Raw genomic sequence first — 21,585 nt, 5'->3', positions numbered from 1 at the left:
ATAGGTAGTATAAAATCTCTCTTTTATTCTTGTTGTCTAAGTACTTCATTCTCATGTAGCCTGTTTCTAAGTTCTTACTTATTCTTTCAAAGAATTTTTATGCATATATATGGGGACACACATATCTGTACATAGAAACCTTTCCACTGTCCACAGAATTTAGAATGGTGGCTTGGCAAATAGTAAGCATCTTGAAATCTTTGTTAGATGAAAGTCAGAGTTTTTATACTTTTGTGTTTTCTAACGTGTTTGCTAAGAAATACTTGTTTTGTTCTGCGAAGAAATGAGCAATATATGATGTTTTACTTTTTTATGTTTTATGTGTGTGTGTTTTGTTTTTGTTTTTGTTTTTTTAGCCCCCTGTGCTGTCAGGAATCTCCAGGACTTGGCTCGTATTTATATTCGACGTACACTTAGAAATTTCATAAATGATGAGATGCAGGCCAAGGGGATTCCTCAGAGGGCTCCACCAAAAAGGAAAAGAAAGAGGGTTAAACAGAGAATTAATACTTATGTATTTGTGGGTAATCAGCTTATTCCTCAGCCTCTAGACAGTGAGGAGGATGAAAAAATGGAAGAAGATAACAAAGAAGAGGAAGAGAAAGATCACGGTGAAGCCATGAAGCCCGAGGAGCCACCTCAGAATTTACTGAGAGAAAAAATCATGAAACTCCCCCTCCCTGAATCTTTAAAGGCTTACTTGACATATTTTAGAGAAAAATAACTTAGATCAAGAAGAAAGAATGCCTACTGATTATTCCTTTAGTCTTGAAAATGTAGCATTTGTTAGGAGTTAAAAGAGAATTCTTTCATCAGAGCGAATTATAGTGGAAAAAGTATAACTTGTTTCTGTCTTAGTAATAAAAAATGATGTATTCAGTAATTAAAAAGAATCCCTTTTATAAAATATATTTTTCTTTAAATCTTGGAAAAAATGCTGTTTTAACTCAGAGTGACTTCAAGAGTGGAATGCAACAATACTCAAGATTTGTGTACTGTAAATCCTTTTCTGATTCCTTACAGATTTGTAGTGGTGAGGCTTACATTTAATTTTGTATAAGGTTAAGTAATTGTTAAGCATATACTGATTTTTGAATTGTAGTTGTTTGCATTTCCTCTATGAAAACTTTCTTACATAATTAGAAGATCAGATGCTGTGTAGACCCACTTACCTTACTTTGTTGCAATCACTATTACTGAGTTGCTATAGTATTCCGGGCAATATATGAGTGCAATAACAATACCGATACTGAATAATTTAGCTTTAAAAAAAAAGTTTCGTGGAATTCAACAGCACTGCTACTTTTGCTTTTGAATCTATTGCCAAAAGACAGGGGAAACTATCTGCTTCTCTCATAGAGATTTTAAGAGCACATCAAGTGAGTATTAAATAAAAAGTATATACCTAATACAGTTCTTAATTTGTGTGGACCCTTTACATTTTCAGTATTTAAAAATAATGAGGTTATCTTACTTGTTGGAGTTTTAGAAGATAGTACATTTAGGATTGGATTTTCTGTTATCCAATGTATAAAGTATTTGGTTTAAAAAAGAATATCCATTGTTCCGAATGACTGTCGACAGCACAGACAGGGAGTAAACATGGGTAACAGCCTCTTTCTTGAGTTGCGCTCAGAGCAGGACCAGAGCAGATTTGGTCAGCAGGTGCACTTTAGCAAATGGAACTCCTAGTTCATTTAAATATTTGTCTTTGACAAGGTGGAACTGAGCTAACCTACATTTGCTTTGAAATTCATCTTTATGTAGTGTATGAGATATTCACAGGAATTGTATGGAGATGCCTTTTTGCTTTGAAAATTGTGTTCAGAATCATAGTATATCGGGACCTATGTTGTGCTCATTTAACTTCTCATGGTGTGTGTGGTTTTTTGTTTTTTGTTTTTTTTTGGTAAAATTATAATGATTTTCACTTTTTTCTTAATATCATATACTTACACTATCCATCATTTGACTATTAGTTATAGCTTATCAGTGATAAAACAGGTAGTAAATGCCATTGTTGGTTTCTTTTCTTCCTACTAGGACCTGAAAACAGTCATTCCTTTTAAGAAAGTACACAGTGTAACATATTTACTACTTAGTGTCACATGGATTATGTACTTTTTAAAAGGAAAAATTTGACAGTATCACTACCACCAGCATCACTATTGCAGTAGTTGATCAAATATGTTTAAGGAAATCCAATTAATGTATATAGTAAAAATGATTATTATCTCTTGAAAGATTTAACTATTAGTAATACATAGATGGTTTCAAAAATCTCAGATCTGGTGATTCTACATATTTAAAAACAAGTGTTTGAAATATTCTAAGTATGAATTCTCCCAAGTAAATGAGGATATTTTAGTAATGGGAAAGATAATTTCATGGAAGGTATTTATTTTATACCAATGATTGGGGTTAGGGGCTAGGGTTTGGAGTTGTGTATATCTCCACAATTTTTTTTTTTTTAGATGATTACTAAGCTGTTACTGTTAAGAAATGTCCCATCTCATTTCTATCAAGGAAAAAAAATAGTTTTATACAATTGTCATTTGTTAAGAATGTTCATTTTATTTAAAATTGTTAGTTTTAGAGGTTTAATATCAAGTTCCCAGTGCCCACGTATTTTTATCCAGCACCCTTCCCTGGCTGCCCTCTACACACTTTGTTGGTTTTGGAGCTAGTGTCCAGTTATGTAAACATACATATTCTTAAATGATGATTTTACCATTCAAAAGAGAGTTTTTGTTAAGGATATATTTGAAGATTGACTTGTTCATATGGTCTCTTATTCTGTTGACCTTAGTAAAGTGTACAGTAGATTTTCATGATCATTACATATTTTTTGTCATTGAAATGTATCTTTTGTGTTTTTAAATGCAATTCATTCATTTTATAGTTGTGACTTTATTATTGACTTTAAATAAAGAAGTAGAAATAAAAAATGAAAATTCAAGTGAAAAGCCCTTTTATATATTAATGGGAATATATTAGAATGATTAAGAATATTTTGTGTTTGTGTTTATTTTTTAATGAATTCACGGTTACTTGAGGATGGTCAATTATGCTTTATAGGCGGAAAAGTAGCAAATAAAGGTTAAGTAAAATTAATTGAAAATGATGAGGAATATATTCATGGGTTTTAGTGGCCAGATAAAACAATAGAAATAATCTAATCTAGTTTTTATTTTATTTTATTTTACAGAGAGAAAGTAGGGCTGGGGAGATAGCATGATTTTCCTAAGTCAGACAGCTAGATGGAAATGGCTTGAAATAGCGTCCGGCATCTGATAAATCCAAGAAACCTTCAGCGGCACCATTACTACCAAGAAGATCATTTAAATCTACATCTCTTATTGGTTGACACATTTGGTTCTAGTCTTAGTAAAGAAAAATGTCATTAAAATAGCATACATAGTGGTTAAAATACAAAAAATGTTAAGTGTTGGTTTCTAGCTGTTTGAGAGGATAAAAGTGAAGCAACACCTGTGAAATCATGGGAAGGCTTGGAAAACTATTTTAAATAAACAGTTGCATATAATTAAATTTTGTGCTCCAGTGGCCTGGCTTTCTTTTTCTCTTCTTTTTAATTTAGAAAATCTTAATACACCTATGGATATATGCTTGAAGTGTTACATACAGTTGTCCATAATTGGACATCTCATTTCCTTTTGACTGTTGCCACCTCTAAAGCAGTGTAGGTTTTGTTTTTTAAATTTGTTTTTATATTCAGTATAGATGAAGGATATTTAGAAGATATATGCAAAACACAAGGAATAATTCAGTGTACCTGTACGTACACGTGTGTACCTACTACTAGATTTGACTACTGGCATTACCATGACTTGTGTGCCCCTTCCTAATCTCCTCTTAATTCCTCTCTGGGGTGTTCCTTTTGTGTTTATTGCAGCCTTGCCTTTTGCTATAGCTTTAGCACATATGTTTGTATCTCTAAACAGTATATCATCTGGCTTCATACATACTTAACTTTATATAAGTGGAATCATACTCTGTATTCTGCAGGTTACTTTTTCACTCCAGATTGCCTTTCTGAGATTGTTCCATGTTGTATATAGTTAAGTTACATCCGCAACTCGGTTTAATTATTCATTCTACTGTTGATGGACATTTGTTGTTACATCAAATAGTTTGCTCGTCAACATTCTTCAACAGGTCTTGTGACCGTATGTGTGCAAGAGTCTTCATAGAGTGTACATCTAGGAGTAGAATTACTGGATCATAGAATATGTTCATACTCACTTTCACTAGGTGGTGCAAATTTATTTCCCCCAAATAGTGTAACATTATGTTCGTTCCTATAGCGTTTAAATGTTCCAGTTATTCCATAACCTCACCTACATTTGATAGCGATTTTGCCTATTTAGTACTGTGAAGTGTTATAGAGGCTTTGTTTCTTATTAAGGAGGTTTTGTACCTTTTTGAGTGTTTCTTGGTTTTAGGTTTCCTTTCTGTAGAGTTCCCATTAGAGTCTTTTGGAAATGTTTTATTCGATAGTTTCTTTTAAAGAAGTTGGCTTGTAGAGTTCCTTATGTAGCCTGACCCGTTGTCAGTTACATGTATTGCAAATATCTTCGTTAGTTTGTGGTTTCTGTTCTCATTCTGTTTGTGGTGTCTTTCTTGAATTAGAATTTTCAAATTTAATTGTGTCAGATTCATCCTCACACAACCTCAATCCAGAATCATGAAAATATTAGCCTGTATTTTCTTACAAAAGTTCTATGATTTTTGTCTTTCACATTTAAGTCTGTAGTAGACCTGCTATTGATCTTTGTGTAAAGTGAGAAATAATACTTTTTTACTTTGTTGATCAACTGTTTCAACACCATTTTTTGAAAAGTCCCATTTTCTTCCTCTGATCTGCAGTTAACTGTCATAAATTTTCGTATCTTTGTGCTTTGTGTCTAGGTTTTGTTTTCTATTTTGTTAGTCAATTTATGGATCCCTGTGCTAAAACTACACAGCCTTATTTACTATAGATACAGTAATTCTTGATTTAGTAAGGTAAGTCCCTTCAACTTAAATTTCAGGAATTTCTTGGCTATCCTTGGACCATTGACTTTGATACACAATTTAGAATCAGCTTCTTAGACTACATATACACAGTCCTCTTGGGATTTCCTTTGGAATCACTGAATTTATAGATCAGTTTGTGTGAGAATTAACATGTTTATGATATGGAGTCCTCCAATCCATGAATATTGTACTTCTCTCCATCTATTTATTTATTTATTTATTTAATGTCTTAATAAAGGTACACAATTTTGTTTCAAGCATCTTTTGATTTGTGTGTAGATATTTTATATTTTTCAATGCTGTTGTATTGTTTGTTAAAATCACTTTTTGCTCCATTATTGATTTTTGTACATTACTTAAATCCCACTGACTTGTGATTGTTCTAAATTTTCAAATAGACAACCAAATCATCTTTATAAAGACAGTTTATTTTTTCCTTTGGGTTTCCTTGGGTTTCCTTTGGGTTTCCTTGGGTTTGTTTTTATTTTGCCAGATACCCTGGTTGGGACCTCCAGTACAGTGTTGAATAGAAGCCATGAACAGGAGTAACCTTATTTCTTGTTTTATTGCCCATTTATAGTCATTTTTAATAAATGGCTTGGTGTGTTTCGAATATATATTCTGTTCAGCATAGTATTCTGTAAGTGCCATTTGAATCAAATTTTTTATTGTATTCAAATCTAATATAGTTTAAGCTTTTTTTTGTATGCTCTTACGATTTTCAGCAAAATCTCTCACTTTGATGGTAGAATGTCAGTTCATTATAGGTCTTTCAATTTTTCCTTTGTATATTTTGATGCAATGATGCTACACTTTAGTTTCCCTATGTCTGCTTGGTGATTTGAACCTTTAACATTATGTGGGAACCCCCTTTGTATTCTTTACTTCAAAGTCCATTTGGTTTGATATTCCTATAGCTTTTTTGGGGGTGTTGGTGGTCACTTAGTGTATCTTTTAAAATTTTTATTTTAGAAGCTAATTTGGGGGTATTACATCTGCAGGGAGATTTTTGTATTCCCTTCCTCCCCATAGCAAGTTTGAGACAGGCAATTTTCCTTGTGTTCTCTGGGTGGATGGGGACGGGGGTAAAGTGGATTAATTCTAGATCATCCTTAATGAACTTGATGAAAATACAGGTTTTCCAGTTAAGACCCTCCACTCTAGGCTTTTTCTTCTTCCTGTAACCCTGCTCTCCCCAAATCTCTTTATTTTACTTGGTTAAGCAAGTACTCTCAAGCTGAACCAGGCTTCAGTGTTTATCTACCTTGCTAGCTTCTCATTTTCTCTTCCTTTTTGGACTCTAGTATACATGTTTAACTTAGCAGCTCAATGCATTTTTTAAAAATGCTTCTAATACTTAACATATATAATAATAGTTTTCTGCGGGAAAGTTGTCCTGAGGCATTCTAGGAAAGAATCTACGGTCTATAGTGGCTGTGTCATGCATGTGGTTCTCTGTGCCTTGCTTGCAATTCTTAGCCCTGTATTCACGGGAGGAAATCAGTAGAATTTTCTCATTTAATGGCAGCTTAGGTTTCTAAAGTAGAGAGTGTATAGTCTATCCTGGAAAAATGCTCTATCAGTACAAGCTAGTATTATGTTTTGAACTGAAAAGGCACAAACTTGTATGCCTTGCTCATCCAAGTCCTCCAAGTCACAAACATTGGCAAAAGCACAGTAATTGTAAGGCATGGGATTTAAAGGAAGAAACTAGCTTTTTTAGTTTATTTCGATACTTAGACAAAAAAAAAAACATTGAACAATTGTCAAGCATACTTGGTTTGTTTTAAAATCATTCTTTTTCATAGAGATTATTTTTTTCTTGCGATCTCTGTATTTTAATAAAATAAAAAAGCCCCACATATTTAAGTTTGAACATTTTGCCAAAAGAGGGCACTATTCACCCACTGTAGAATGTAAAGGGACTGAAAAATTACTGCTAAGAAGGCAAATTTATTTTCCTTCATAAGTTTGATAAAGTTTGATTTAGTTTCCTTCATAAGGTTGATAAAGTTTGACAAAACTAGATCTGCAATCATTAGATTTGTCTCCCAGTCTGGTCATCTGGGATTGTTGCCTACATTGGACCATCCCAAGTTTTAATTTTTCTATTACTTTTACCTTTTTTAAAGTGCTAGTTTAGGGATAAGATTTGTTTGGAAATTTTAGTCTTTAAGGTTAAAACCAAAAACCTTTTCTAAACACCTGCCTAGAGTGACCAAAAAACTCGTGTTTAAGGCCTGTTTGTTGGAGTCTGTCTTTGCCAGTGTCCTCAGGGCTGCTCACCTCAGTGACCCGTGGCCAGTTAAACCTGGTGAAAAATGCGTCTACAGCCAACGGTGCGGCCACTGAGCCCATCGGTGGCTCGGCCTCGTTCTACTTTACACATATGTTTGTCTATCAGTTTGTCTCCTCTGCATGTTGGTGTAGGAGTTCATGGTGTAGACATAACAGCTTTAAATATTAAAGGAAGAAATCGGAAGTAGCTGGTTTGAATCTCATGAGTGAAATGCTTTGGGCTTCAGGTGTAGAATATACAGGAAGAAATGAAACCATTTTGTGAAAGCATACTTTGGAGCAGGGAAGGAAAATGTGAGCCTAGATCAACTAATTAGAACTCTGTCTGCCCTTTAGGATTTGGTAATACTGCCAGATAAAAAGAAAGGCTGTTCTGCATTGATTCAATAAATAATCAACTTGCGCTTCAAAAGGACAGATAGGGGGAGAAGAAAGCACAACTAGGGGCTAAGAGGCTGGCGCTTACATAACATGTGCAGTGGAAGCAACTTTGGAAAAGTTTCTATTTGCATTATGCTGCCCAAATAGAGTAGGTTTGTTTCCTAAAGCGGCTTTGGCTCGGACAAGCTTCTCCTCGTCCCTGGGAGTCCAGCGCCCCCTAGAGGCGGCGAGCGCCCTCCGCCCTGTAATGTGATCTCCCTGCTCCTGGATTGGTCAGAGGCTGAGTTTTCCCTGGGAGCGGCGCTTAGCTGGGCCTCCCAAGCCCGGCTCCGCTCCGCACGGCAGGTCCCGCACCGCAGCCACCGCCGCCGCCAGCACCGCTGCTGCTGCTGCTGCTGCTGCTGCTCCTGCTTCTTCGCTTCCAGCAGCGGGTGGAGCGATGGAGTCCAGACTCCTCTGCTGGACCATTTGCTTTCTCCTGGTCGTGTGGTGCCTGCCAGTGCTACCCTGCCCTAGCCGGTGCCTTTGCTTGAAGAGCACCGTCCGCTGCATGCACTTGATGCTGGATCACATTCCTCAGGTGCCGCAGCAGACCACAGTCCTGTAAGTTCACACAGATTCCCGTTCAGCACTTTTGCATTGCCCTCTGCTGAGACTGAGCACTCTGCTTTTAACCTAGATTCCTGATGTGGTCTCTGCTGTATAATCGGAAGAGGGTTTTCACGTTTCAAACAACTCAGTGGTTCTGCTTTGTTAGACTAGAAAATGTGAGCAATGATGAGTTGAAATAAATATATTTGCACTAGGTGCAGTTATCTTGTCCAACATCTTCCAGAACTTACTGTTGAGAATTTTCATCTCTATTTTAAGAATATTCCTGCATAGATTCTCAGATTATTCCTTTCATCCTCTCCAAAATCCTTTGGACTCCTAATTAGGTCACCATGTGTCTGTCCCATTTGAAAAGAACTAATTTAGCTTCGTAATGTGCTTCCAACTTATTATGTGCTGGCAATTTGCATTTCTTCTGTTCATTGTCGGGCTTTGTATTGCGTGTGTCTCTCAGGTGGGTGATGCTGTCAACCTCAGGCCCTTGAAGGACTATTGGTTTTCCAGAGCAGACCCTGTCCAGTAGAGCACTGGATACTTGGAAGCCTTCTGGAGCAGTGACTTAATCAGCATCTAGAAGGTGTTATGGGATGGTAGTGGGATGGTAGAATAAACCATAATACAGGTATCAGATGGACTTGGTTCAAATCCTTGTCAATATGGAGATAATAAACCTGTACCATTGAATTGACATTTGGATTAAATTAAATGATATGTGTGAAGTGCGAATCTTTTATTATCATAATTTTCAAGTCCTACATCACAAGAGAAGGAAAAACACTGAAAGGACATGCTGATTTGAAGGGTTCACCTCTCCATGGTAAAGTTTTTGCAGATTATGTCATGTCCATGGAAGAGAACTCCTTTCACTGTTCCAAGTCCATTCTTGAGCAGAGTGAAATAGCTTAACATTCCTGGGATTTTGAGATATGAGATAAGATCAGCACTGTTTTTTTTTTTTTTTTTGGTCATAATCATGAAATGAGGAATCTAGCTTGAATGAAAAGTTGAAGTTAGTGGTTGGTAGTTGTGTAGAATAAGAGATAGGTATTTGCCATACATCTTTATGGTAATTTTTATTAAGCATTTTGTTTGTTTCATATGCTTGCAAATACCAAAATAAGTCTTACTCTAAAAAGTAATGAGACAGGTTCTGGAATCTGGGGCCACTGCACCATCAGCACAGGCAATCGGCACAGCACCAGAAATACCTCTGGACTTGTAACCATCCCTGTGTCATTTTGTAATAGCGGTTTCTGACAGAGAGTAACAGAGCCTTACAGAAGGGGCAGCTTGTCTAATCAAGTGCCACAGGCTTAAATAAAAGGCTACCTAGGGTCCAATCTGGACCTAAAATTTTGATTCTTAGGTGTTTCAAAGAAATAATTAGCACTCATTAGACACTCTCTTCCTGACATATGGACAGAACTGAAAGGACACTATTGATGTAGTTGTGAAGAGCCTTCCACTACATGTGGAAATAAGTCCCAATGGTTGGGTTCTCAGGTTCCAGACTGGGCCTGCCGGTGAGCCAGATACCCCTACAGACGAAATGTGTGTTGCCATGCGTGAATTCTTGGCTTCTTGATGTCTCGGTTTCCTTTTCCATAAAATGGGAATGCTAATAAGTGTTCACCATCCAGGGTTATTCTGAAGATTAAATGAGTTAATGCATGCTAAATACTTAGGACAGTGTCTGGCCCTACTAAGCACTATGGAGGGGTTCGCTATTATTATGTTTACAATTAAGGATAGGAGCTGCAAACTCAAATACCTCCAGGAAGCTGGCTGGTAAAGTAACGCAAGGTGGATGAAAGTAGGTGGATGAAAGACAAACCACTGCGTGAGTAGTATGATGGACTGCAACCAACCTCGGCTTGGGTCTGTGGGGGCCGCGAGGAGGGAGGGGCAAGCCAGTGGCAAGGCCTGGCCAGCCCCTGAGCTCATTGCTGCCCTGTGGGAATTTGGGCCTATTGTTAATGAGCTTGCCATATTTTTCAAGAGGATATGGAAGTCAAAATGAAATACCCTAACTTTTAAATCTTAGAGGATAATTAAAATTCTTTTATGTGAAAGGCAACAGCACGCAGGCCCAACCACACATATTTGTAGGTTACTTTTATCCTAGGACCTTCCGCTTGTGACCTCTATTAGAGAAATAGTATAAAGGCCAAGAAATATATGTAAAGTTTATAAAAGTTGGTGCACTCTACTTCTTTTGGGCTCCAAATCCTTGACATAGGATTAACGTTTTCAAGTAAGCAATATCATGAAGGTACACTACAACTGCATTAAGACAAGAATTCTTAAAGAGAAAGAGCCAGTCAGCCTTTGGAAGCTAAGGCAAATGGAGCCGGGCCCAGTTCCTCCCTAGCAGCAAGCAGCATTGAGAGGGTCTTTTTTTTTTTTTTTAATTTTTTTATTGAAATGTTAATCACCATACATTACATCATTAGTTTTAGATGTAGTGTTCCATGATTCATTGTTTGTGTATAACACCCAGTGCTCCATGCAGAACGTGCCCTCCTCAATACCCATCACCAGGCTAACCCATCCTCCCACCCCCCTCCCCTCTAGAACCCTCAGTTTGTTTTTCAGAGTCCATCATCTCTCATGGTTCGTCTCCCCTTCCGATTTCCCCCCCTTCATCCTTCCCCTCCTGCTATCTTCTTCTTCTTCTTCTTCTTCTTTTTTTTTTTTTAACATATATTGCATTATTTGTTTCAGAGGTACAGATCTGAGATTCAACAGTCTTGCACAATTCACAGCGCTTACCAGAGCACATACCCTACCCAGTGTCCATCGCCCAGTCCAGTCAGAATGGCTAAAATTAACAAGTCAGGAAACGACAGATGTTGGCGGGGATGCGGAGAAAGGGGAACCCTCCTACACTATTGGTGGGAATGCAAGATGGTGCAGCCACTCTGGAAAACAGTATGGAGATTCCTCAAAAAGTTGAAAATAGAGCTACTGTACGATCCAGTAATTGCACTACTGGGTATTTACCCCAAAGATACAAATGTAGGGATCCGAAGGGGTACGCGCACCCCGATGTTTATAGCAGCAATGTCCACAATAGCCAAACTGTGGAAAGAGCCAAGATGTCCATTGACAGATGAATGGATAAAGAAGATGTGGTATATATACACAGTGGAATATTATGCAGCCATCAAAAGGAATGAGAGTTTTCGTTAAACCACACTTAAATATATATGTGTTGTCATCCTAACTGTGGAAACAAGGTAAATAAACATAGCCAAAGTGCTTAGTAAATGTTAATTAGTAGTAGTATAACTTTCTTGAGTTTGTCTTTACATGTTTTTAAAATTTTAACCTTAATACAGAAAATATTTTTCTCAACCGTAGATAAAGAAACTCCACTATACTTAATGATTGATTATGGTTAGTGTTTCAAGCTTAGAAAAATGAAAGAACTACTCCCCCTAATTTTAATTTAATTCCATCTATAAAGATATCATTGGGTATTCAAAGCAAATATCATTTACCAAATAGGCCGCTACCATTTAGAAACTCATTCCTCATGCTGTGTATTTTAGTAAAGCAAATCTTTCAGAATTGGAATTAGGAAACAAAAAATTTCTAGTAATGAACTTTAGGGAGCCTGTTCAATAATCAGAAGTCCTGTGTAGCTTAAGTTGATTTTACTTCAGCCCCAGGTCATTAGGTTGCACCTCCAGAATCTCAGCTGCTGTTTAAGAAATGTGATGTTCTTTGAATTCCCAGGAGTGAAAGATTGAGCCTTGGTTGAACTCAGGGACTGCGATTAAACAGACTCTAAAAACCATCTCAATTCCACTAGAAAAATGTGAAAAATGAGAATTTCCCCAAAAGTTTTAAATTTATAAATATGTAGAGTGTGAAGTTTTAACTATTTAAGGCATTTCCTTTATGTACAAACCTTGCCTGGCCCTCCAGATATACCCACCTCGGGAGGAAGACTGGGGGTGGCAAATGGGAAAATGACAAGTTCAGTCATGACAACATTTATCCAGCTGATAGAAATGTCATCTTGTTCAAGAAGAAAATAGAATTCCTTCAGCTCTTTCCAGTTTCCAATCCAATCAGACAAGTAGATTTTTTTTTTTCTTAAAATTAACCCTCGGGGGTTACTTTGACCTTTGAAACAGAATTTTTCATAACTTTTTTGCAACTGACATAACTTGCTGGCTTTGAGTTATCACTTAGTGAGCAGGCCTGGACTCCCTAGACGCTTTCCCATTTGGCATGGTTGAAGGGAAGCATGAGGGATCTGGCTAAACTATATCTAAATTCAAACCTACCCCAGTTGTTGACCACTTGGGGAGAGAAATGGAACTAAAAGTTGAAATACATTTCCTATTTCATTGCCTACTTAGTAAGTCAGGGTACACTATTTCAGCAAATGCCTCCAGTCTTGGGGGCCTAACATGATGCAGCCTCACCACCCTAATGACTCAGGACAGCTTGGTCCTCAGAGAGGAGCTAGAAGAGGCTGTTCTAGAAGGTGGGTTGAGTGTTCATGGAGCCCATGTGAGGATCTCGGGTGGAGGAACAGTGAGGAGAGGGCAGGGCTAGAGATGTGGGGGGATAAACGCTGCCAGCCATTGGCATCACTGTCCGGGGTGTGACCCACCCCTGATGTCTGGGAGTCATCCTTCAGTCAAACCAACCTACAGGAGAATTAGTTTAGGGGATAAATGAGTCCTTTCTGGACATATTAATTTGGGAATCTCCCGTGGGACAAATAGTTGAAGAAGTCCAGCAGATAGTTATGGGGACCTGGCGATTTAGATCTGTGCTGTTGAGCATTCTCCTAAAGCACCAGGGAGGGTGCAGGGTGGAGGCATGGGTCAGGAACACACCACTGAAGGGGAGAAAGTGAGCTGGCCAACTCAGGGAAGGCAGCAGGATGTTTCCCAGAAGGGTGTGACCGAGGTATGGCAGAGTCGAGCTTGGACAGGGAAAGACAGACTGACAATTGGATGGTGCAGATGATTTAGCAAAAGCAGCTTTGCCAGATAGGAATAGAAGCCAGATTGCAAGGATTAAGGAGTAATAGGCTTGCTTTCCCAGATTTCAGAACTTGGCCTTCACCAAGGAAGTGTTAGCATCCCCATCTCTGAGTCTCAGTATCCTCATCGGCAAAATAGGAATGAATAATTGCCTAGTGATGCCAGGATCTAAGTGGTCTCATCTCAAGATTTCCTACAATAGCCTGTACTTAGATGATATATGCTGATTAAATTAATGGAAGAGAATAGTGTTTTCTTTTTTTATTATGTTCAGTTAACCATTGTGAGAATAGTGTTTTCTATACTGAACTCTGCATTTCAATCCCTACTATAGATTCTATAAGTGAGATGAAGGGAAGCATTGCACAATAACAGCTTTTGGGGGAATAGTTACAATACGAGGCTGCAAAGGTGAGGTCCCTGTTCTACTTAGAGAGCTAGTGCATATATAAAAAGTTGAATAACAGTACAGGTCTGATGCAAGAAAGACCAATCTGTTTTGTATTTATGGAGTAAGAAAGGATGGTGAATGTCCTTGTTTGTCAACTTGATAGGGTAATGTAAATAGTGAAAGTAAGTGACAGACAAAGAGGGAAAGAGCTGAAGAATAGGGAAATTTTGAGTTTTTCTTGGGCATCCTGGTGGAGAGGGTAGAGGCTCAGGAATATAGTAAGCTTGGGAGGTAAGGGATACAATTTTGAGAGTCATTGGGATAAGAGTGTGCAATTAATTCAGCTGGAGGGAGGAAATGTGATTTCCCAGGAGGTGCTTGTAGAATGAGAAAAGTCTGCATAGGCTAGGATTCTGGAAAGCCCCACAGTCAAGGGAACACATACGTAAGCAAGAGCCAGGACTGTCAGCTGTGGTTGTGAAGTCTATACACTCCTCAACTCCACACTGTGCTGGGCATGCTGCCCCCTGCACTTGTGCAGCGTGCTGGCTCTGGGGGCAAAAGGAGGAGGAGTCAGAGAATAACACACAGCCAAAGAAGTAGGAGTACCAGAAACGAGTGCTGTCTGTATTTCAAGAAGGAGGAGGGTGGTCAAATCTGGCAGAAGAGGTTGAGGTAGCAGAGTGCAAATTTTGCCTTCAAGCTATTGGAAGAGAAGAAGGTTGAAGGAATTTTGTTGTTTTTGTTGTTGTTGTTGTTGGTTTTTTAAAGATTTTATTTATTTGACAGAGAGAGACACAGTGAGAGAGGGAACACAAGCAGGGGGAGTGGGAGAGAGAGAAGCAGGCTTCCCGCCGAGCAGGGAGCCCGATGTGGGGCTTGATCCCAGGACCCAGGGACCATGACCTGAGCTGAAGGCAGACGCTTAACCACTGAGCCACCCAGGCGCCCCTAGTTTGTTTTTTAAAGGATGGGGAATGTTTTGTGTGAGTGGTAGGCAAAGGGAATGGAAGTTACGTAGGAGAAGTAAAGATACGAGAGAAGAGAGTGGGTATGTTTTCGTTGGAGCTTGCAGTTGCAAGGAGAGGTGTTCGATAATAGATTAGTGTAAGCAAGCAACTGAGAGCTTGATGTCTAGATGGATGAGGCAGGATGCAGACCTTGCCTGAAAGGGAGAAAACCCAGCAGGACAGAGACTATAAACCTCACAGCCAAGGCATCTGGAGGCCATCACTGCTGCAGCAGATGTCCCAGCCCAGGATCGGAATGAGTCTGATGTTTCTGGCTCCAAAGGGAGAGAGAAACATTATAGTAATGGTGAGAATTACAGGAATTAAGTTAAGGAGACAGTGGTTGTTGAGCAACTAGATGTTTCTGTTAATTTATTCCATTGCTTCAATGGCATCTTCAACAAATAATTTTTATAAAGTGTTCTTTTATTCAATGGAGTGGTAAATTTACTTAAGGCGATTGTGTTAGTCAGCTCAGGCTTCTATAACAAAATACCATAGACTGATGATGTAAATGACATTTGTTTCTCAGAGTTCTGGAGTCTGGGAAAGCTCTCTTCCTGGTCCAATGAGATGGCTGCCTTCTCATTGCCTCACACGGTGGAGAGAGAGACCATTTCTCTAAGGGCATTAATTCCATCATGAGGTCTCCACCCTCAAGACCTACTTATTTCCCAAAGGCCCCACCTCCTAATACCACCATAGGGGGATTAAGGGTTCAACATATAACTTTGGAGGAGAATCAAGCATTCAGTCCATAGCAGTGACTCAGGTTTAAGTTATCAAAATGTTCATCCAAAACCAATAGGTTACTGATATAATTTAAACATTCTGGTATGTTCTTCATTTAATCTGTATGTTCCTTCCCACTCTGAGACACAATAAACTATTTCTTGAGATACATGGAAGGCATATTCTTCGTCTTGCTATCGCATGAAGTTGAGTATATCTGACCAAAATTCAAATCATGAGACCTTTTCCAAATGCAATATGAAAACATTTAAACATTTTAAATATTCTGCCTTTCCTTCAGGCAACAGAGAAGCCACAACAAATGACATAAACAGTTTTATTGTCTAACTCCAGACTGCAGTGAAAAACTGAGTTATGTTTAAAAATCATTTGTTTTATTGTTCCGTCTGATCAGTTTGGATCACTGTATCATTCCCTCTCCCAATGATTCTTCATCTGAGTAGGAAAAAAAAAGTTTTATGTTTGGATTTTAAAATGGAAAAAAGAAAAACATGAACATTATTTCAGCTAAAGATACTCTAAAAAAAATTCCTAAGTCTACTAACTTCATTTGTTATAACAGGCAGAACCAAAAGGCCCTCATTTAACCTCAATTGCTGCAGAGTGCTATATCTATATAATATAGATATCCATAATACTTTGTATAAATGGTTTCCAAGAGTAAGGACTCAGATCTTTTTTTTTAAGTTTTTTTTTTTTAAGTTTTTAAATTCCAGCATAGTTAACATAGAGTGTAATATTAGTTTCAGGTGTACAATATAGTGATTCAACATTTCCATAAAATACCAGGTACTTATCACAAGAAATGCACTCCTTAATACCCATCACCTATTTCATCCATCCTCCTACCCCACCTCCCCTTTGGTAACCATCAGTTTATTTCTCTATATTTAAGAGTCTGTTTCTTGGTTTGCCTCTCCTTCTCTCTCTCTCTCTCTCTTTCCCTTTGCTTCTTTGTTTTATTTCTTAAATTCCACATGAGTGAAATCATATGGTGTTTGTCTTTGTCTGACTTATTTCACTTAGTACAATAGTCTCTAAATCCATCCACTTTGTTGCAAATGGCAAGATTTCATTCTTTTTTTTATGGCTGAGTAATATCCCATTCTCTCTACCACATCTTTATCCATTCATCAGTCGATGGACATTTGGGCTGTTTCCAAAATTTGGCTGTTGTAGATAATGCTGCTATAAACATTGGGGTGCATGTGTCTCTTTGAATTAGTATTTTTGTGTTCCTCGGGTAAATACCTGGTAGTGTGATTGCTGGGTTGTAAGGTAGTTGTATTTTTAACCTTTTGAGGAACTTCTGTACTGTTTTCCAAGTGGCTGCACCAGTTTGCATTCCCACCAACAGTGCAAGAGGTTCCCCTTTCTCTACATCTTCGCCAACATGTGTTGTTTCTTGTGTTGTTGATTTTAGCCACTCTGACAGGTGTGAGGTTATAATATCTCATTGTAGCTTTGATTTGCATTTCCCTGAGGATCAGTGATATTGAGCATCTTTTCATGTGTCTGTTGGCCATCTGGATGTCTTCTTTGGAAAAATGTCTGTTCATGTCTTCTGCCCATTTTTTAATTAGATTATTCCTTTTTTGGGTGTTCAGTTTTATAAGTTCTTTATAAATTTTGGCTACTAACCCTTTACCAGATATGTCATTTGCAAATATCTTCTCCCATTCCATAGATTGCCTTTCAGTTTTTTTGTTGTTTCTTCACTGTGTAGAAGCTTTTTATTTTGGTATAGTCCTAATAGTTTGTTTTTGTTTCCCTTGCTTCAAGGGACATATCTAGAAGGAAGTTGATAGAGTCAGTGTCAAAGAGGTTACTGCCTGCGTTCTCCTCTAGGATTTTGATGGTTTCAAGTCTCACATTTAGGACTTTAATCCATTTTGAGTTTATTTTTGTGTTTGGTGTAAGAAAGTGGTCCACTTTTCATTCTTGTGCATGTTGCTGTCCAGTTTGCCCAACACCATTTGTTGAAAAGACTGTGTTTTTCCCATTGCATATTCTTTCCTTTGGTGAAGATTATTTGACCATATACTTGTCATTCATTTCTGGGTTTTGTATTCTATTCTATTGATCTGTGTGTCTATTTTTATGCCAGTACCATACTGTTTTGATCACTACAGCTTTGTAATATAACTTGAAATCCAGAATTGTGGCCCCATGGTGTAATGGTCAGCAGTCTAGACTCTGAAGTCCAGAATTGTGATGTCTCCAGCTTTGCTTCTCATTTTCAAGGTTGCTTTGGCTATTGGCAGTCTTTTTTGGTTCCATACAAATTTTAGGATTGTTTGTTCTAGCTCTGTGAAATATGCTATTGGTATTTTGATAGGGATTGCATTAAATGTGTAGGTGGCTTTGGGTAGTATAGACATTTTACCAATATTTGTTCTGCCAATCCATAAGCATGGAATGTTTTTCCATTTCTTTGGGTGATCTTCAATTTCTTTCATCAGTGTTTTACAGCTTTCAGAGTACAGGTCGGTCACCTCTTTGGTTAGGTTTATTCCTAGGTATCTTATGGTTTTTGATGCAATTGGAAATGGGATCAATTCCTTGATTTCTCTCTCTGCTGCTTCACTATGGATGTATAGAAATGCAACAGATTTCTGTATGTTGATTTTGTATCCTGTGACTTTATCTGGTCTTAGTATCAGGGTATTGTTACTCTCATAGAATGAGTTTGGAAGTTTTCTTATCTCTTCTATTTTTTGGAATAATTTGAGAAGAATAGGTATTAACTCTTCTTTAAATGTTTGGTAGAATTCCCCTGGGAAGCCATTTGGTCCTGGACTTTTGTTTGTTGGGAGTTTTTGATTACTGATTCAGTTTCTTTGCTGGTTATGGGTCTATTCAAGTTTTCTATTTCTTCCCGTAATTTTAGTTTTGGTAATTCACATGTTTCTAGGAATTTGTCCATTTCTTCCAGGTTGTCTAATTTGTTGACATGTAATTTTTCATAATATTATCTTATAATTGTATTTCTGTGGTGTGTGCAGGGGCTTGTGCTGGTCTTTTGGGGGAGGGGCCTACTATGCTGGGATTGAGGCAAGTTTGACTGAGAAGGGCAGTCCTCCCAGAGCACAGGGTGGGTGGGGCTTGGTATAAGCAAGTTAGGCAGCCAATGTTGGCATTGCACTGCTTTTTGCAGTGGTTCTATGTTTATGCTGAGGGGCAGGGGAGGGAAATGGTGCCAGTCAGCTCCTTTGTTCCCAGAGAGGTGTCTCCATGCATGCTGCCTCTCAGGGATGCACTCTGAGAAGAGTGAATAATCTCACCACTATGTGTTGTTCCTCAGATTGCTGTTTCCATGCCGTCTCCCCTCCCAACCTCCCGCCCCAGGTTGTTTGCCAGCCTTCTCTCCAGGAGCAGGGCATTGCCCTCTGGGCTCTATCCCAGCCAAACCTGCTGACCTTTAAAACTCCAGGCTTCAAATCCTGCTGGTTGCAAGCACTCACAAAATCCAGCTTCTTTCATTTTCCAGGCCAATGGCTTTGGGGAAATGTTCTCCTTGTACATTCCCCTATGTGCTCCTCTCTCTCTTGCCCTTCTCCTCCACCACAGTCCCATCCCTCTGCAGCAGCCAGGATCTGTTTCTCCGCTAAACCACAGTCTCTGCACTGCCTATCTTCTCTGTGGCCTCTTCTCTCCCTTTAGTTGTGGAATTTGTTCTGTCAGTCTTCAGGTTGATTTCTGGGGTATTTAGGATGATTTAATAGTTACCTAGCTGTGTTTGTGGTACCAGATGAGCCTAGGGTCTTCCTACTCTGCCACCATTTTGAAAATGCAGGACACATATTTTAGGATTCATTTACCAATTTCACCTGGATTGTGAGCCCCATGAGCAATTAGAAGAGGCAGCTGCCTACACAGATGGTTTGGAAAAAACTTAGAGGTCTCCCAAAGATAGATTCCCAGATCCTGGCTTTTTCCAGATCCTGGCATTTTCCACTTACCAGAACCTGGCATTTTCCATGATCTGCCCTTGTATTAGATCACCTAAGACTCCAATGAAAGTCATCCATTTTATCTTGCAGGAATGTTGTGCCCTCATAGATGAAATAGGACCATCGAATCAGTTAATTAAATTAGTACTAGTCGAGCCCCTGGTATAATTAGAACTTATATGGATTGTGTTTCTTGGAAGGTACAGCAGGAAGTCCAGAGATGCAGGAAGCCAATGGGCTTTGTACACACTGCTCTTTTGGCTTGGAATGCATGAACCCCCATTTTCCTCACTTGGCCTACTTCGGCTTAGTCTTCAGATGTCAACTAAGAGCTCACCTCTGGGGATTCTTCTCCATCTCCTTTCCCTTCTTCCCAGTTTTTGGGAGATACCTTTCCTGTCTTGACCAGGGAACATGTCATATGAGATTAGGATTGTTAACTTATCTCCCTGACAGACCAAGTCCTGCCAGGGCAGAGAAGACAGATTACATCTTTTCTTTTTGAACTCTTAGGACCTGCCAGCATAAAATATGTTGAATGCATGAATGAGCCAATTGGCAAAATGAAACTTGAGAGGTGGTGAAAACATGCCCTACCTTCTAAGAAAGCTGCAGAATGCTCTGTTTGGCCTGCATTAAAATGATTTCTGTTTTTTTGTGACCCTTACCTCCTGCTTCTCCTGTGTTGGTCACTACTCTCGTAAGAGCCCTATGTAATGTGCTCTTGAACTGCAGGCTGAGAGAAGAAAACTGATGCCTAGACACAAAAAACCTTAGGGGAAATGAGGTAAAGAAGAAAAGAGAACTGGAGGCCAAAATTCCAGCAAGTAGAAATGGGTTATCTGAGCACTGACTGATACTGTAGTACGGGGACAGGGAGGAGGTACTTATGAAGATCCTTGCTTCTCAGGTTGGTCCCTTTGGTTTGAAACAAGGTGTTGGTGCACTAGAAGATGGTTTTTCTTCTTCACCCCACATACATGCATCAGAGGGCCTTCCCACCTGGAGCTACTTCCTTCTTGTTTCACCCACCATCCTCCCTGTTGGAGAGAGGCCGACTTGGCTATCCATCTGTATTTGGCCACCTCTAAAGACAAGCATAGATGAAAAGCTGGTGCAACATTGAGAATTTATTTTTAAGATGTTCCAAATCAGCTAAAAGCGGCCACCAACAAGGGATTATAACTCAGGGCTCATGGGAATCCTCAACAGTGCTCACAAGGAGCTTCCCAAGAAAACAGGGCCATCACTTATTATACTGTTAAAATTCCCCAAAATTGGTTATAGTAGTATTTTATTTACTTATCCCTCACATTTTTCCAGAAAGTTTTTCAAGTGGCTAATAGCTAATAGTTACGGGAGAAGATAAAAATCAATGTTTCCCATCTATTTTTCTAAATCTTGTGTTTTCCCTTTTTTGCACTTGTTTTATTTCTGATCATGTTTTTCATTTAATATTAATCTCTCTGAACTTACTGAATGCAAAAGAAGAGGAAGTGGAGTTCTGTCAGAACAGAATACCATTTTTTTCTAAGTGTGACATCAGCGGAGTTGTAATCTAGTGCTGAATCTTAGTCAGACTTCCAGGTTATTATATTGAGAGTGGGACCCATACAAAGAATCTGATCTCTAAGAATAAACATATGAAGGATACTGCATCCATGACTGAATTTCCATTTGCCTTTATCCAGTGCGATAGGTCAAGTTCAGTACTAACCTGGACTGTCTAAAGGCAGCAGGAAGCTAACTAACTTTACTAAGGAGAGTCTAAATTGGCACTCTGAATTTAAAGAATTGCCCAAACTGGCAGGGGTGAAGGTGATGCAAAACTTCTCATGTACCGTTCTGCACTTTTCTTCCTCCAGCAGATTTGAACAATGAAATCCTGGCCAGGGCCTGAGAACGTCATCAGGCTGAAGTTGTTACCCCCCCCAGCCCTTGGGCGCTCTCTCGCTGTCTCAGAAAGACTGTTCATTTTATGACCTTCAAGTCCTGCACAGTTGTTTCTAAAAGGGGATCATTTTGAGTGACTGCATGTCATGTCTATGCAGTGTGCATGGTACCTCGTGGCTAGTATGGACTGTATACTTGTGATATGATTCCAGTCACACTTGGAATAAAATCCTATTGAAGACATATGA

The 21,585-nt window shown here is 38.7% G+C and overlaps 2 protein-coding genes across 7 annotated transcripts in view; both read left to right on the top strand.

Moving 5' to 3' along the window:
- PCMTD1 (protein-L-isoaspartate (D-aspartate) O-methyltransferase domain containing 1) overlaps window positions 1-3,554 on the top strand; it is a 63,412-nt gene extending 59,858 nt beyond the window's left edge. For 5 of the 6 annotated variants that reach the window (XM_032421578.1, XM_032421580.1, XM_032421576.1 and 2 more), the window contains one exon: window positions 357-3,554. In XM_032421578.1, coding sequence (XP_032277469.1) covers window positions 357-724 — 368 coding nt within the window. In that variant the 3' untranslated portion in view covers window positions 725-3,554. The remainder of the gene's footprint in view (window positions 1-356) is intronic. The other variant, XR_004301451.1, reaches the window with a different exon arrangement.
- Window positions 3,555-7,973: 4,419 nt separating this feature from the next.
- PXDNL (peroxidasin like) overlaps window positions 7,974-21,585 on the top strand; it is a 453,123-nt gene continuing 439,511 nt past the window's right edge. The window contains exon 1 of the mRNA XM_032421891.1: window positions 7,974-8,319. Within this exon, the coding sequence (XP_032277782.1) occupies window positions 8,156-8,319 (164 nt within the window). The 5' untranslated portion in view covers window positions 7,974-8,155. The remainder of the gene's footprint in view (window positions 8,320-21,585) is intronic.

The sequence above is a fragment of the Phoca vitulina genome, unplaced genomic scaffold, assembly GCF_004348235.1.
Source record: "Phoca vitulina isolate PV1807 unplaced genomic scaffold, GSC_HSeal_1.0 scaffold25, whole genome shotgun sequence".
Classification (NCBI taxonomy): Eukaryota; Metazoa; Chordata; class Mammalia; order Carnivora; family Phocidae; genus Phoca; species Phoca vitulina.
Note: the sequence above shows the minus strand (reverse complement) of the source record. Positions and strands in the feature narration are given on the sequence as shown.